We start from the raw sequence: 16,502 nt of genomic DNA on the forward strand, positions 1-16,502 counted from the left end.
TCTGCTGGATGGACTGGAGATGGAGCTCTCTCTCAATTACATTCAATATGCTTTATTGATCATGACTGTCAGGTGAACAATATTGCCAAAGCGTCAATTCAATAATAAATAAAAATTTTAAAAAAGAACAAAACAAAAACATATAGATAGATAGATAGATAGATAGATAGATAGATAGATAGATAGATAGATAGATAGATAGATAGATAGATAGATAGATAGATAGACAGACAGACAGACAGACAGACAGATAGACAGACAGACAGACAGACAGATAGACAGATAGATAGATAGTAACTTTCTTGATCCTGAGGGAAATTCCAGTTTCCAGCATCACAGTTCCATAGTGCAAAACATGTTAGTAAAAAAAGGCAGTACAAAAGGTAGTAGTGCAAAGTACAAAGTACAAAAAAATATACCAGATATAAAAATACAAGGAGATGACGGAAACTGTTAAAACTGAATATAGTGCCGGGTAACAGCTGAGATACACGACTATTAAAAAAGTGAATATAATGCAGAAGAGACTGTTAAAAATGAATATAGTGCAGGGTAACTCCAGTAGATTAGTCTATGAAAGTGCACTGTATGCATTATTATCTGTCCTGCATATATATATACATGTATACAATTCATTAAGCAAATTACAATATATAGATATTTAAAAAAACATGCATGTAAATGGAAGAAAACAATAAATAAGTAATCAATGTTTGTTGTGTCAATAAAACAAACAAACAAATAAAAAACAATTAATAACAATATATTGCAATATCAAAGGATAAATGTAAAAAATATATATATATATGAAGTAGAGGAGTAAATAAAAGGCAGAGTGTGAGTTACATCTATTATGTGTTGTTGTGGTTGTCTCTGTGACATGCACTGACATATCCTGCAGCTTCTATGGCAATGACACTATTTTATCCAAGTATATGTTGTATTTTATTTTGGTCAGAGAGGGAAACAAAATCTTGGAGTTTACATTTCAAGATTCAAGATTCAAGATTCACTTTATTGTCATTTCACTGAGTATTTGTATACACAGAAGGAAACGAAATATTGTTTCTCCCAGCTCCCCGTCAGTGCATTAAAAATGATAGAATAAATAAGTGTTAAAAATAACAATAAAAGAATAAAATAAGTAAACGTTTCAGACACAATTTCACACACTTTGCAGTCGTACACCCAATTTGCAGTCGTGTTTAGCAGCAGAGAAAAGTGCATTTATGTCCATAGTAAAGTGCTGTTTGCATTACTGTTCCAAAAATTGTCTTTGACATGTGACTAGCTTTAAAAACTGTTTCTGTGTTAATGCTGGGGGGTTTCATCAAGAATGTTTTCCTAATTTCTTCATATCTCTCTCCCTCTGTCTGTCTACATGATGTCAAACAACCTAACAACCGGAGCAGGTGTTACAGCGACATCTGTCACCCGGCACATTCTGTGATGCTGCAACTTCATCCAACCGTCAACCGACCGACAGGTAGCAGATAGCAACGTACCGTCAGGTGAGGCATTAACGGAATAATTATTCACACCTTTTACTTAATTATGTTGTTTTTAAAGTCAGTTCAAAGTAAATTCATCAGCAGGTTTTGCTGCTACAGCCTCACCTGGTGTTGAATGACCAGTTGCTTAAAGTGGTATAGCTGCTTCTTGTCACCATGGTTGCCATTTGCTGCTGTTCAGCAATATTTGACTAGAATTGCAAATTAGCAATAGGGGAGAGTGGGGTAAGATGAGACAATTTTTACTTATGCTGTCCTCGAGGTTAGGAAAAATGAGACAGAAGCAGAATGAAAACTTGAACCTTAAATTCAGGATCTCTCCTATCAAATGAAATGATCAGCATGCATCCATCACAAAGCTGTCTGGAAAAAATGACCTTCCCAAAAAAAGTGCTCCTGTGGCTCAACTTGCCCCAGGTAAGGGGTAAGTTGATCCGAGTCAGTGGGTAAGTTGAGCCATCGTGGGGTAAACTGAACATCTGAGTTTTTAAGTTTAAACCTCAGCATAAGTGTGTTAACAAACAGTTTCACAGTTATGAACTTGTGAGAACAAACCACCTGTGAGTTTCAAGACCATTGAACAATCAAAATATCATTCAATATTCGACAATATTCCAGTCGTCAAGGTTGCAGGGAAATATGAACTGTTGCTCCCTCCTTACAGTTCCTCCAGCCTTTTGAGGTTGAGGTAGCTCCTTCAGCACATCACTCAGTGGAAAAGATGCCTCATCCTTTTCCTTGAATACAAAGGTGGGCTTCTCACGTCAAGTGTTCCCCCGGATTCTTCTGAGAAATCTTGCACTCACTTCGTTGCCCTCCAGGCTCTCAACCAAGCCAATGTAATGGTAGCTTCTGCCTTTGGATACAAAGTTTACTATGACAAAGTCACCAACTGACAGATCTGAGATGTCTGATTCACTTCTCTCATCATTAGAACTCTCATCAAATGGGATGGCATCACACTCTCCTCAGAACTGCTGTACGCTGTGATTTTCGTCTTGGTCTTTGGTTTGACCTAGGCCTACCTGCTAAACCCTGCTCTTTCCAGTTGTTGGGGACAGGAAGGTTGTTCTTTCTGCCAATTCCAATGCCAGTTCACAGCATTTCTTTGGAGTAAGGCCGTGGAACTGTTCAGCCAGCTTCTTGATATGGTCTGCAAGCTCCTTCTCTACCTCCTCTGTGAGGACCCTCTTTGCCTCTGCTGTTCCACTATAACCAACTGTTTTAACTTCCTTTATCTCCCTCTTCTATAAAGGTTAACACATACAAAAATCAAACCAAGTTGTGTAACACTCAACAGTAATACCATTTTATACATCAGAGAATTAATTTGGTTAATTTATGGTGGGGTAAGTTGAGCCAGTGGCTCGGAATAATAGTAGAATATTAGTGAGCCAGTGGCTCAACTTACCCCATAACCTTTGGCTCACTTTGCCCCATAGCTACCATTTTGGAAAAAATGGCCCAGTTTAGCAATTCAGGCTAATCTTTAGCGAAGGGATTAACATGGTGTTATATCTTAGTAAATCACCAACATGTATAATATATTTTTTTAGACCTGGATAAATTTGCTTTGACCCAACAGTCATTATTCCTGACATGCAGAAAATTTACTTTGATAGGGAAAAAACTGTTTTTGGTGTAAAAAAGTACTTACTATTTCTCCCATGTGCTTCACTTCATCACAGCAAGATAGAAATGATGGGTACTTCCTGAATTTATGGTCACATGACAAAACATAATCACAGTTGCCAAGATACAGGGGGTGGGTCAACTTACCCACTGGCTCATTTTACCCCACTCTCCCCTACATTTACTTAAAAGTACTTCATTACAAGTAGCTAGGCTTCTAATGTTACTTATAGTTTGTGTTATGGGTTAAACTAATTTCAAATGAACTCTAATGTTATCTGTTGAATAAATATCGTGGTGTTGAAATATAGTGGAGTAAGGTTAGCTAAATACATCATCTTTCCCTCACTATATTACACTATCAAATAATGAGTGGAACATGTATATCTCTCTCTTAAACTTGTGGAGTAGAAATGTAAAGTAGCATAAATAGGAAATATTCAAGTAAAGTGCAAGAGTCTCAAAACTATGCTTAGATACAGTACTTAAGTTATAAGCCAGGAACTTGAGGCCCACTTCTGATTAATAAACAATTTCCGAGGACCACTTTCCCAAATAAATGACAAACTGGGCTATAAATATGTGTTATGCCACTGTCAGGTGTAAAGAGCCACATACATATTCAGCTTACCCTCTCCCATCACTCCCTGCCATTATGAATCCACACTATTCAGGGTCATGTTTCCTCACCACACGCTGTGGAGCTTACTGGAGCAGGGTTGTCCCCAACATCACTTTTTCGCTTTAAAAACAGCTCCGTTTTGTGTCACTGCATCCGAGAACATTATGTCTGTAAAGGGGAGACTTGTGGGTACCCATAGAACCCATTTTCATTCACATAACTTGAGGTCAGAGGTCAAGGGACCCCTTTGAAAATGGCTTTGCCAGTGTTACTTCGACAAAATTTAGCGTAACTTTGGAGCGTTATTTAGCGCTCTTCCCGACAAGCTAGCATGACATGGTTACCAATGGATTCCTTAGGTTTTTATAGTTTCATATGATACCAGTATCTAAACTCTAGCTTTAAAACCCGCCCGCTACAACCTCTGAAAGACAGAATAGCGTTTGTCGGATTTTGAGGAGGTTAATCTGACCATTTGAAGTACCTCCGCGGCCCACTAGATGGCGCTCTGAGACCCACCAATGGGCCCCGACCCAGTGGTTGAGAATAGCTGCTATAATATATGCCGGTAGCTAACCTTACTCAGTTACTTTCTGTCACCCTCATTCACTCCTCTGTCTTTAAACAATGTATTTTATTGTATAAGCGTATGCTTTTTATGCAAGATATGACTGCAAAGTAACCAGCAACTATAGATGTCAAATAAATGCAGTGAAGAAAAGTGTAATATTTCCCTCTGAAATGTAGTGGAGTAGACCCATTGGAAATACACAAGTAAAGTAGGCTACAAGAGCCTCAAAATTGTACTTAAGTACAGGACTTGAGTAAACGTACTTGGTTAATTTGCACCACTGCTCAATAGACACTATACTAGCCAACTAACAAAAGTTGTGACCCTACAGTATTAAATACTATAAAAGTTCACTGTTTGCAGTGGTGGAATGTGTAACTACAGTAAGTACAGTTATCTTTAATATTGCGATACTTGTGCATTACTTGAGTATTTCCATTTTCTGATCCTTAATAATTCTACTCCACTACATTATTTTGGGGTAAATATTGTACTTGTAAATAGACATTACATTTATCTTACTTTTACATACAAAATATTGGATCAGCTTCTAAAATATGACCAGGCAAAACAGGGAACGGATCCCCGGGGGCCCTTAAAAGTCCTTGGTTCACTATGTGCCAATTGATTTAAATAATTTGATTAATATAAATATCAACTAAGGTAGGTTCTGCATTGTGGCCCGGTTTTGTAGCGGTACTTTAGGTCAGAATCTAGTTTTATTACCTTTATTATTTAGAAAACCTAGGATCAGGTGGTGTTATACCAGTACATTAGTCCTGGTTACTTTCTAATAATGAAGCGGACATGCTGTATCAACTTGAAGGCGACGCGGCCCGTATACAACGGATTGGGAGTGGTTGTCAGTTGGGGCCCAACAGCAAAGTAACAAGTATATTTATTCAAGAGCTGTATCTAAGTACAATTTTGAGGCTCTTGTACTTGAGTCTTTCCAATTTATGCTACTTTATACTGTACATTCTCCACAGAGGGAAATATTACATTTTTCACTCCACTACATTTATTTGACAGTTGGATTTACTGGTTACGTTGCAGATTCATATTTTGCATAAAAACATAAGCTTATGCAATCAAATGTATTGTTGGGTGAAAGTGAATGAGAGACAGCTTTCAGTATTGACTGGTGGAAAGTAACTGAGTACACATATACTACTTTATTCTCCAACAGCAAATTTTTGCCCCAAGGCTCCCTAACAGGCTATGGGGTCACCATTTTTAGTAACAGCAGATAGCAGTTATACCAAAAAAATACATCAATAAAGTTACAAACTGTAATGATTCACAGAATAAACTGTAACACAGGTGCATGCATATGTTGGGGATCCACCTGGTAAAAAGAAGGGGTTTTATATTCCTGGGAAAGACATAAGTGTTTTTGGCTGCACATGAGTGAAACAGTTGTAGAGATACACATACAGTATGTTGCTCTAATGTCGCCTGTGCACATTCTTGCAGTTTACCACAAGATGGCAGTAAGACCTCACTTTTAATCGACATCACTCAGCTCTGATTACAAATTGTAGTGTATAAAGAAGAGCTGCGAGTCAAGTTATGAGCAGGCTGTGTGCATTGAGGCTCATTAGACCTATACTGAGTATGTGTATATATATATATGATACCAAGATCTGTTTTGTCACCTCAGCCACTGAGTCACTGTGTCTGGTTCTAACTACTTGTTTGTGAACTGTTTATTGTTAATGTAATGTTCTGAGAGGAATATAATGATGACCTATGAGACATATATAGATCTTGGGGCATTATGAGAAATCATTTAAGTGTTTTTCACATAAACTAGGCTGACTAAATTCCTCACAACTCCCATCCTGACCTTCATACAGTGCTGAAGTGGATGTATCATCTTGTACAGTTTGACCACACAACAACAGACTGGTTTAAACCAGTCTCTCTCTGTGTGTGTGTTGTGGGGAAACAGCTGTCTGGAGATGTGCTGGGCTGCTTTCAGGAGCATCGTTGTTATGGGGTGATTACGCATGAACTTAGAAAATGGTTGCCACTGACTGAGTGGGATTTTTCCATTATTGTCAAGTTGATGAGATGTGATTGTAGAGGGCGTGAATGGACGTGTTGTCAACAAATGGTGGTTAGAAGTATTTTGTTGTGACAGTTGGGGTAAAGAGACATGGTGTTGGTTTTTTATTTTCACTTTAAATTTTTGTTGTCTCAGTTTCATTTCATGAAAACCACTAAAGTTGCATTTCCCTTCTTTTATTCTGCTGCTGCACTAAAAGTCTATGCCACAACTTAATGACACAAAAACCCAGATTAAGTTTTTTTTTTATCATGTCCAAACACAAATATAGTTGAATGCGGGAAAGATCTTCAGGCTATGTAGCTAGCTAACCTTACTCAGTTACCTTTCCGTCACCCTCATTCACTCCTCTGTCTTTAAACAATGTATTGTATTGTATAAGTCTATGCTTTTTATGCAAGATATGACTCTCACAAAAACCCAGATTAAAGGTCCAATATCATGCTCATTTTCAGGTTCATACTTGTATTTTGGGTTTCTACTAAAACATGTTTACATACTTTAATGTTTAAAAAAAAACTTATTTTCCTCATACTGTCAGCCTGAATATACCTGTATTTACCCTCTGTCTGAAACCCTCCGTTTTAGTGCATTTCAATGGAATTGCAACGGAATTGCGTTGCTGGGCAACAGTTTGGGTCCATGTGTACTTCCTGTCAGCTGATGTCATTAACATACACTGCAACAGGAAATAAACTTGGATACATTTAGAATGTTCACGTTTAAAACTGAGAAATGGTCTAAATATTGTAGATTTGTGACATCACAAATGGACAGAAAATTCTGAATACGGGCTGTGTGTGTTTCTCTGTGGATTAGGTGTTTCAATACATTCACAGTAATTATGTAGAACTTAAACCTGCTTTATAATATAAAAGCCATGAAAATGTCACTGTTTTACAATATGGGACCTTTAAGATTTTTTATCATGTCCAAACACAAATAGTTGAATGCGTGAAAGCTGTTCATAAAGCATGGCAGATAGTCCGGTTGGCTCCTCGCTGCAGCGTCACACACCTGCCCAGCTGACGCCCCGCCCAGCGCGTCTCATAAAACACCCCCGAGACAGGAAGACCTGTCAATTCCTCCCAATCCATGAGCACAGCCTCTTCAAAAAAGTAGTTTCACTGCGTGTTTTGTCACAGACACAGTGACACAGGACATTTTTAAACAACTCATTACATTCCGACTACTTTCTGCCATTTCGCAACTGAGGCAACTGAACCAAAAAACACAACAACCAGCCTGGGCGTCTCATCTCAAAGCCCTCCATGCTCCTGCAATCCGGCGGGTGTTAAGATCCATGGAAGTGGCCGGCTTCTACGACGAGGGCGGCTTTGCTATCCACAGTAGAGACAGCATTATCAGTCCCATAAGCAACGGCAACGGCAACGGCGGCTCATACTGGAGGCTCGGCGACTCGATGACGGAGCTGGGCATTGAAGAGCGGGAGAGAGCGATAGACTTCAGCGTTTACCTGGATTCAGCTTTGCACTGTCCGCAACAGCAGCACCAACAACACCAACAACAACAGCAGCAGCAGCAGCAGCAACAGGGGGACGTTTTCTCCGATTTCCTCGCGGAGAGCAACAAGATCAAGAGAGTTGCAGCTTTGCAGAACTACAAGAACTACTCGCTGCTGAACGAGCTGGAGACGAGTAGTCAGTGCGACAACTTGAGGGACCCCAGGGAGCCCTACGCGCTGCTGGGTTACACCGAGCTGCAGGAGACCCGGGTGGATAGTGTGCTCAGCAGCTCTGAACTCCTCCAGAGCCGCTACAGAGCTGCTGCTGCTGCTGCTGCTGCTGCTGCTGACAGAGACGACAGCCAGGAAGACGCAAAGATGGAGAACGGGTCGTCTGGGTTTGACATGAGGTCCTACATTCATTACCAGTCCAACAGCGGTAGTCTTGGAAACATCTCCTCCTCCGCGTCCTCCACTTGCTCCAGCCCGCCCGGCACACCTGGACCGTCAGGTAGTAAAAGAAGCAGGTCACCTTCTTCTTCGCACGGTGGTGGCAAAATGTCCAGCGGGAAAGCTGGAAAGAAGCGCTTGGACAAGGACAGTGACGAGTACAGGGTGAGGCGGGAGAGGAACAACCTCGCCGTGAGGAAGAGCAGAGACAAAGCCAAAATGCGCAACTTGGAGACTCAACATAAAGTGCTGGAGCTGGCTGCTGAGAATGATCGTTTACAAAAGCGAGTAGAGCAGCTGTCCAGAGAGCTGTCCACGCTGCGCAACCTGCTCTCTGCCACCGGACAATGTTAGAAAACCTGCTGCCCAGAGAGCTGGCCACTCTGCCACCGGACAATGTTAGAAAAAACCTCCAGCAGAGACTCCACTAATGCTCCTCTAATCATTGATGGACTTTAAGAGCTTCTAGAGGTGATGCCGCTGAACAAGTGTTGAGGAAAAAAAACGGTACGCTTTCACAGGTGAAGACAGCGACCACCAGTTTACAGGGACACTTTGAATGGGACTGAAGGAGAGCACAGGGTGCATGGATTGATTGCGCAATCATTCACGATTTCTTCAACATGTCACCCTTCGCTTTATTCTCAGATGTCATTTTATTTGTGTATATGCAGTATTTCGGTGCATATTTTACATACGTGCGAGTGAATTTCTACATTTGTGTGTGTGTATCTGGAGCAATGGTTGTCAAGGGGAAGAGTTGTGCTGCAGTGAAATGATGCAACTCTTTGTAATAGTATTGGCAATGAATGAAATAAGTCTAATTATTTAATATTAAATGGGTGAAATGCTTTAATTGTACTTGATATTTTATTGAATTAAACAGATTTCTACTTTGTCTAAACAATTTCATTGTAATTTTCTTCTTTTTCTGTGCGTTTGAAGCAGGTGCAGACAGGGGGTGTTGGGCTTGTCTTACATATCCACAAGCCATGATAGTCAGAGTGTGTATTTCGATGTGTTTCAATTCAACATATTGCAGATAAAAACTGGCTCGAACGTTGCAAACGTTTAATTCAGGCCATTATGTCAAATTTGAAAGAGACATCAACAAGCTGAAGGAATGTGTTTGTTTTTTTGGACATTGAGTACATTTTTATCAACAGTAAGGCTAAAAACATTTTATTAATGCCTCAAATCACCATCATCACTATTCATTATTATTTAGTGTTTCCACAAAGCAGAAAATGGCGTTTGATCAGTGCCATTATACGGCTATAGAAACCTCCTCTGTTACTGAATATAACATGAGGATTGATATGTGAAACTGTGTTTTTCTATGAAGACTGATATGAATGGATTCCTCATAGTAACAGAATCTCCACACTATTATTGGGTAATGTTTAATGCCATTTTCTTTCCTCTGTTTACACACTGGTTGACACAAAAATCCTCAGATCCTGAAATACATCCAATACTGAAATGATACTGCTGAGAACAGCAGAAAAAAAAACAGTCACACTGCACGTAGCAGAGAAATGTTAGCTTTATCTTTAGCACACGGCTCTGTCAATAGTCTGCTGGGTCCACTGGCCCAGTGAGGGGTTCAAGGTTGCATGAAAATTAATCAGCAACTAACCTCCTCACACCACCTCAGGTCACGCTTCAACAGCCAAAAGACCTGGCTGGGAGTCAGAATGGGCGAGGTAGGAAGAATCCTGAGCAAACCTTGTTCAACCCTCAGAAGGAAAACACTCAGCAAGAAAATGAAGAAGTTAAAAAATGGGAGTGACAGAGTAGGTTACACCAGACATGATAGATAAGTTGACTATTTGTTTGCAGTGGAATTTACCAAGCCCTTAGACTGCATTTCACTGTGTGCACAAACGTATCTGTCTCAAACAAGCAAACCACAGACAGATGGATAACGAAAGAGGCATGGTGGGATTTGTAGGTGATCCGTGACAATTCAGGGTGGGGAATGTTTTTCCAGCTCTCTCTTCAAACAGCAGAAAAGAGGAAAAACCACCTCTGCTAGTTTTTTAAGAGGAGGGCACTTTATTGGCATTAAAAGGTCACGTTATATTCTCTATAAAATCTGTTGCTGTTTTGTGCAGTGAGGGATGACATTTTAAACTCAGTGGATGTTTCAACACACTCAATGATGGAACAGTTTGGCTTTTAACTGTTGTGCAATATCCTCCCTTTCCAACACATCACCACTTGAAGAATGCTACACCCACATTAAGACATTGTTATACTCCATGAACGTGACAATAGCTGTAAGTAGTTGTGGTCTGGCTTTAGGCTGTACTGGGCACAAAAACTGTGCAAGTAAACATGATCATTCATACATACAGATTTCAAGAAAAGTGTTTTTAGAACATAATGAACAGAACCGCAGAAACAGAGTCATGTTTCATATATCGTGTTAATGATTTAACATTCAGCACTCCACTGTCGTGACTTTTACAGCACATTTCCTGCTCTTGCCACTCCCGTCGTAGCTGTCAGTTTTGGCACGGATTCTTTTAGACATTCTAGGCATTTTTTTTCTTCGATGACCCCTTGTTTCCCATTGGAGCCCCACGCAGTCATTCCCTGCTCCTGGCACACACGCTGACAGGAGAGAGGGAAATTCCCACACAGGATGACCTCTTTTCTTGAAAGTTTAGCCCAGCCCCCTTTCCTCATTTTACCGTCAATGGGCAGTGTCTGTCCGTAAACTCCTCGTTGCATCACAGCCCCTTCACAGGCCAACTGGCCTCCTAAAAAAACTCCTCTGATAAGGCAATACAAACACACACACGCAACCACACTCACACACGCAAACACACACACACACACACACACACACACACACACGCACGCACGCACGCACGCACGCACACACACACACACACACACACACACACACACACACACACACACACACACACACACACACACACACGCACACACACACACACCTGCCACTCTAATGTCCACTCTGTACCAGTTGTTGAGAAATTAAAGATTTTTCTTTACCTATGAGTCATGTTAGTATGTTCTTTTGACGCTGATTGGTAGTTTTTTTTGTTCCTCAAACCACTTTTCTACAATGTTGTATGAGATTGTACTAAAGTGTCAGTCCGTAAGATTTCAGTCTGATTGATTTAGAATTTCTATTTTAGTGAAAACAATGGAAATGTGCTCTGAGTTCAGCAGTCTGGAGTCTTTTTGTTGATACACGAGCATAGAAATAGAATAGAAATGTATATCTATGTACATGAGCTTCAAGTTTTGTGAACATTGTCCCTTTTTTTGTGTGTATACAATGGAGAAAAACTGTGATACAGCATTCTTTTACCAGGAATGTCACCACAGAGACCTGGTTTGTAATACTGCAAATATATAAATATTGCAATACTTTCAACGATGGGCCATAGGCTCAGTCACCATTGTGTTACCTCATCTGGCGATAGATAGTGACTTAACAGACATTTATTTAAATGAAAAAATCGAGATTGCCACCTTATATTAATCAAAAAAAGTTGAATGATGAAAACTCAACCTTCTGTTATTTAACACTTTTACTATTAATTTGGCTTTGGTGTAGTTTTTCTTGTTTAGTTTGTTTCTGTGTGAGCTGATGCACAACACATTTGTTGCTGTTTTACATCATAAATAGCTACAGAAGTGTGTTGAAGTGAAATTACACTACGAACATGGAGCAAAACAGATGGATTAGGGGTTTGTTGCTTCTCTACAGATAATTACAGTTATTTAGAAACAGTTATGACACAAATTTATACATCGTAAAGAGCTGCAACAATAAGTAGATACATTGATGAGTCGATCAACAGAAAATTAATCAACAAATTGAATCACTTTTTTAAACAAAAATCGCAAATATTTAGTTAAATATAGTTTTGAGCTTCTCAAATATGAGGACTTATTGCTTTTCTTTGTCAGTCATGACAGTAAGCTGAATATCTTTGGACTGTTCAGATCAGACAAAAAAGCATTTTTACTATTTTCTGGTATTTTGGTGATGATTAATTGGAAAAAATAATATACAGATTAATCGATAATGAAACAAATTCTTAGTTGCAGCCTTAATATAGTACTTGGTAATAGCAAAAATGCTGAACTAACATTTAACAAACACAACGTGGCTACAGCTGCTTCATAGCGTCTAAACAATCAACTTGTTCATCACAAAAATGCAAATCAGCACATAATGATAACACAGTAATTACTATTTTCTGCCAATTTGGTTAAAATTCACTTTTGACATAGTTTGCAATGCATCTAAAAGAAAAGGCTGGCAATATTCACAATTTTTATTACAGTCAAATCCCATGGAAAGACCAAACCAAAAGTGTGTTGGTCTAGTCCGTCCCTCTATACGTTTCTGACTTCCCTACCTTGTCTGTTAAACTCAGCCCCAAACTCATTGGTTCCTATTGAATACATTAATCTATAAAAAGAGGTCATAAATACACACTCTGTAATTTCTTAAAACAGCCGAGTACTGTATTTTTTTTCAGCAAACTTCACTCAAACAAAATAAATAGTGCATTTTTGGGAACTATTTTCAGCCACAGATAAATATATATTTGGTGCTCCAGTGAGTATTTACTGCAACAGGATGGTGTACAGCACGTGGAATAGAGTCAAAAGAAACTAACCATGTTCATCCTAATGAAGGAACATGTCACCCAGTGCAAAAGTGTGGCTCATTGGTGTGTTTTTATAGCTTTTGAACAACAATGTAGCTCTATGGCACAGAGGAATTGTTGGCAATAAGAAAAATATAGAATATTAATAAAAGCCATTCTTTAAATGAAATCTGTTTCTGACAGACACCAGTCAGTTAGTTTATATTTAATGTCGTCTGCTGTTTGTTATCTTACATCCACCTAATCACAGTTATGCTGTGGAGTACCTCAAAGTTCTATCCTGGGTCCTGTTTTGTTTTCTCTTTATATTATTTTTTGCACATTTCTTCCTTTAATTACTCAAATTACCATAAGATAAATGCAAGTAAAACAACTCCTTCTAAAAAAATTGGAAGCAGACCGGGAATCACCTTTGATTCTGGTCAGTATTTTGTAAAACTGGTTTAAAGGGGTGCTCAGTTGTGTTGTTTCTTCTATTTTAGGATCCATCCTCTTTGAATTTGTAAAAGCTTATCATATATTTCAAAATCTTGTTTCATCTCATAGACTGATTTATAACCAGGGCTAAATTAATGATCATATACTGTAACACCCAATTTAAAGAACATACATTGACTTGCATTTAATTTTAGTTATTTAGGACCCTCAGATACTGAAATGGTTTGTGTAGAAATATTTGACCAGTTTTTGTTTATATCTTTATGGTTGTAGTGACACATCATCCTAAAGAACTTTTTGTCTATATTATATAGAGATAGTTTGCTCAGTCAGAATTTTAAAGATGGTTGACCAATGTAAAGCCTCTTATGATTGTCAAGTCTAGACCAAAGGCAGAAGGTAGTCAAGATGTCTTGGCCCTCTGAAACTCTGAAATACTCTATCAAAAGTAGCCAAACCTGCGTCATCTTTTTTGCCACAATTAAAACAGATATTTATAAATGTCATGGTGATTTTAACACTGTGATTTTGCTGGTTTAATTACAGTTCCTCCTCTAAGTGAAAGGAGCGCTGGATATCCGGACCATGGGTTGTAACGGGAAGCCAGACCGCCTGAGCTACGGTAAACGGACCAGAACATTGTATGTCTTGAACTGCACCAAGATTTCGACATCTTAGTTCACTTCTGCTATTTTCGCTGTGGATGACTGTGAAAACACCAAACTGACGTGCAGAAGTGACTTGCGGTCACTACACAGTATCAAGTATCACTGCCCAGATCTTGTGTAACACCAGCCCATCCTTACAAAATGAACGTCGGTTTAATTATTAGAGAAACATTTGTGCGTGAGAAGAGTTAATTTCAATATACTCGCAGTGTATGAAGGGTTAATTGAGGGTTTATGCAGAGTGGTCAACAAAATGCTGGAATCTGAGAGGAAAATTGTTAATTGAAGCTGTATGAAAATGTTTAGTACCATTTGGGAATAAATTGCGGTTTTGGTGGTTTAGCTGCCTGACATCTTAATATAATTTAAAAAATAAGGATTTCATCAGGATTTCCCCAAAAATTATAATAAATTGCTATCAAAGTGCAAAAAAGGCCTCTGAGAATGATCCCCCAGAATACATTTGAATATATTTGAACATGTATTTAGCACACATCATTTCAAATGTGACACCTGCTCTTACAAAATGTTAAAATATGACCAAATTATGATTATTTCCTAATAGTAGTAAGCCATTTATTGATAAAAGAAAGCAGCGGTAGAGGACATGACATCGTTTACTTAATAGTAGCAATAGCACAATGCAAATTCATCCCATCATGACATCCCATCAGCATTTAAATTTAAGATTTCAGTCCTGATTGATTTAGAATTTCTTTAACCAAAGTACATAAATATTATCAGCAGAATGTACTTAAGTAGATGCAAAAATGTACACTTTTTATATACAGTATTTTATATAATTGGATTAATATTACGGATGCATTAATACATATCATTGTAATGTTGTATTTGGTTGAGTTTGAGTTAAAAAATATAACTTAACATACTGTTAGGTAGTTTAATCTATAACGATGCATCAAATTTTAAAAACTGATTTTATGATTCATGTGTAAAATCTTAATATGTTAAGTAACAAGAAATTATAGCTGTCAAATTAATGTACAAAAGTATCATATTTCCATCTGAACTGTGGTGGAGTAGAAGTATAAAGTCACAAGAAATGGTAAATGATTTAAAAAAAAAAAAAAAATACTCCAGTAAAATATAGTAAAAGTACCTCAAATTTGCACTAGTTCAGCAGTAAATGTACAACAAATGTACACAAACTGAACAAAGGATGGCATTTGATGACACTAATTTCAGACATATTAAATAATGAGCCGGTAACATTTTCCCTTAGTCAGTATTTAATAGAATTGGAGGTCATTCAGGGTCACCTCACATGAATAAAATCATTCACAGCCAACAAGTCCCTTCTCAACAGATATGAGCCAACATTGATTTAACACTATTATTATACTGGCTCCTCCACACACACACACAAGTAGACCTCAGTAATTTCTTGTGTAGGTAATTATTGCAGCACTTTATAAGAAGGAAGCTATCCAATTAGTATTTCACTGCAGTTTCTATCAATATTGAAAGTTGAACACATTACTCTATTCCTCAATGCTCTCCTCTAAAACTTTCCTAGATTACCAGACATTCTGACATGATGTTCACTTAAGCTTACATCCTGTTTTATTTTGACAACTGGGCGTTGGAAATTGTGAATATTATGGAAGTGAAAATGTATCATCTAACACAAGAAATACCACCAATAGTTGTGCAAACATAGGGCACGATAAGGCCACTTACTGTAAATTGTACATATTAATTGAATCGGGGGATGAAAGATGAACGTAGTTTAATCAAAACAGCTCTGCAAAAAGTTTAAAATTGAACTGGTATAACAGCTATTGACTGATTTGTCATTCTATGAGTTTGTGTGAAATGTCATTTACAATTATACAGGGAAGAAGTTATATTCAGGTCTTTTAATCACAATTTTTAAAAAAGGTAGCCCTACCTGAAAGGTGCAAAACAATATGACATGTATTGACCCATTTGTGCCCACAACTGACATTTTCAATTTCCTTTGGGGGAAGTGTTCTCTGGGCTTGCAGAAATGTGGAGAAATTTTTGGTCAAACTGTTTGGCTGAAAAGTGAGTTTTCTTATCATACTATATCTAGTCTTTTGGCAAATGGGACTACTGTTTTTTTCAATAGACTCCAGTATATTTGACTAAGTCTCATGTGCCGAAATACTAGATATAGTATGATAAGAAAATGTATGTGAGCAAAATCTCGATTTAAAGTTTATGAACTCATAAAAAGTTGAACATCAAAGATATGCACACATATGCAGTGTAAAAAAATATTTCATATGGAAAACATTTAATAAACATAATGTTTGCGTTTTTCCTCATTTTTCAAAAATTCGGACTTTTCATCCTGATTTTTACTGAGTCGAAAAATTTCAAAGTTGTACTGATAGATACTTTCCCAAACTATGTCCGTTCCAAA

General features: G+C 38.2%; 1 protein-coding gene across 1 annotated transcript; it reads left to right on the plus strand.

Moving 5' to 3' along the window:
- The first annotated feature begins 7,492 nt into the window (after positions 1–7,492).
- Positions 7,493–9,229, plus strand: cebpb (CCAAT enhancer binding protein beta). The gene has a single exon (XM_074643448.1). It carries the CDS (start codon positions 7,711–7,713, stop codon positions 8,674–8,676), a length of 966 nt encoding a protein of 321 aa, XP_074499549.1. The 5' UTR covers positions 7,493–7,710; the 3' UTR covers positions 8,677–9,229.
- Positions 9,230–16,502: the final 7,273 nt, after the last annotated feature.

Source organism: Sebastes fasciatus, chromosome 8, assembly GCF_043250625.1.
Source record: "Sebastes fasciatus isolate fSebFas1 chromosome 8, fSebFas1.pri, whole genome shotgun sequence".
Taxonomy (NCBI): Eukaryota; Metazoa; Chordata; class Actinopteri; order Perciformes; family Sebastidae; genus Sebastes; species Sebastes fasciatus.

What these genes read in the sequence shown, in the direction of transcription:
- cebpb (XM_074643448.1), top strand. Translation starts at nt 7,711, where the DNA reads ATGGAAGTGGCCGGCTTCTACGACGAGGGCGGCTTTGCTATCCACAGT.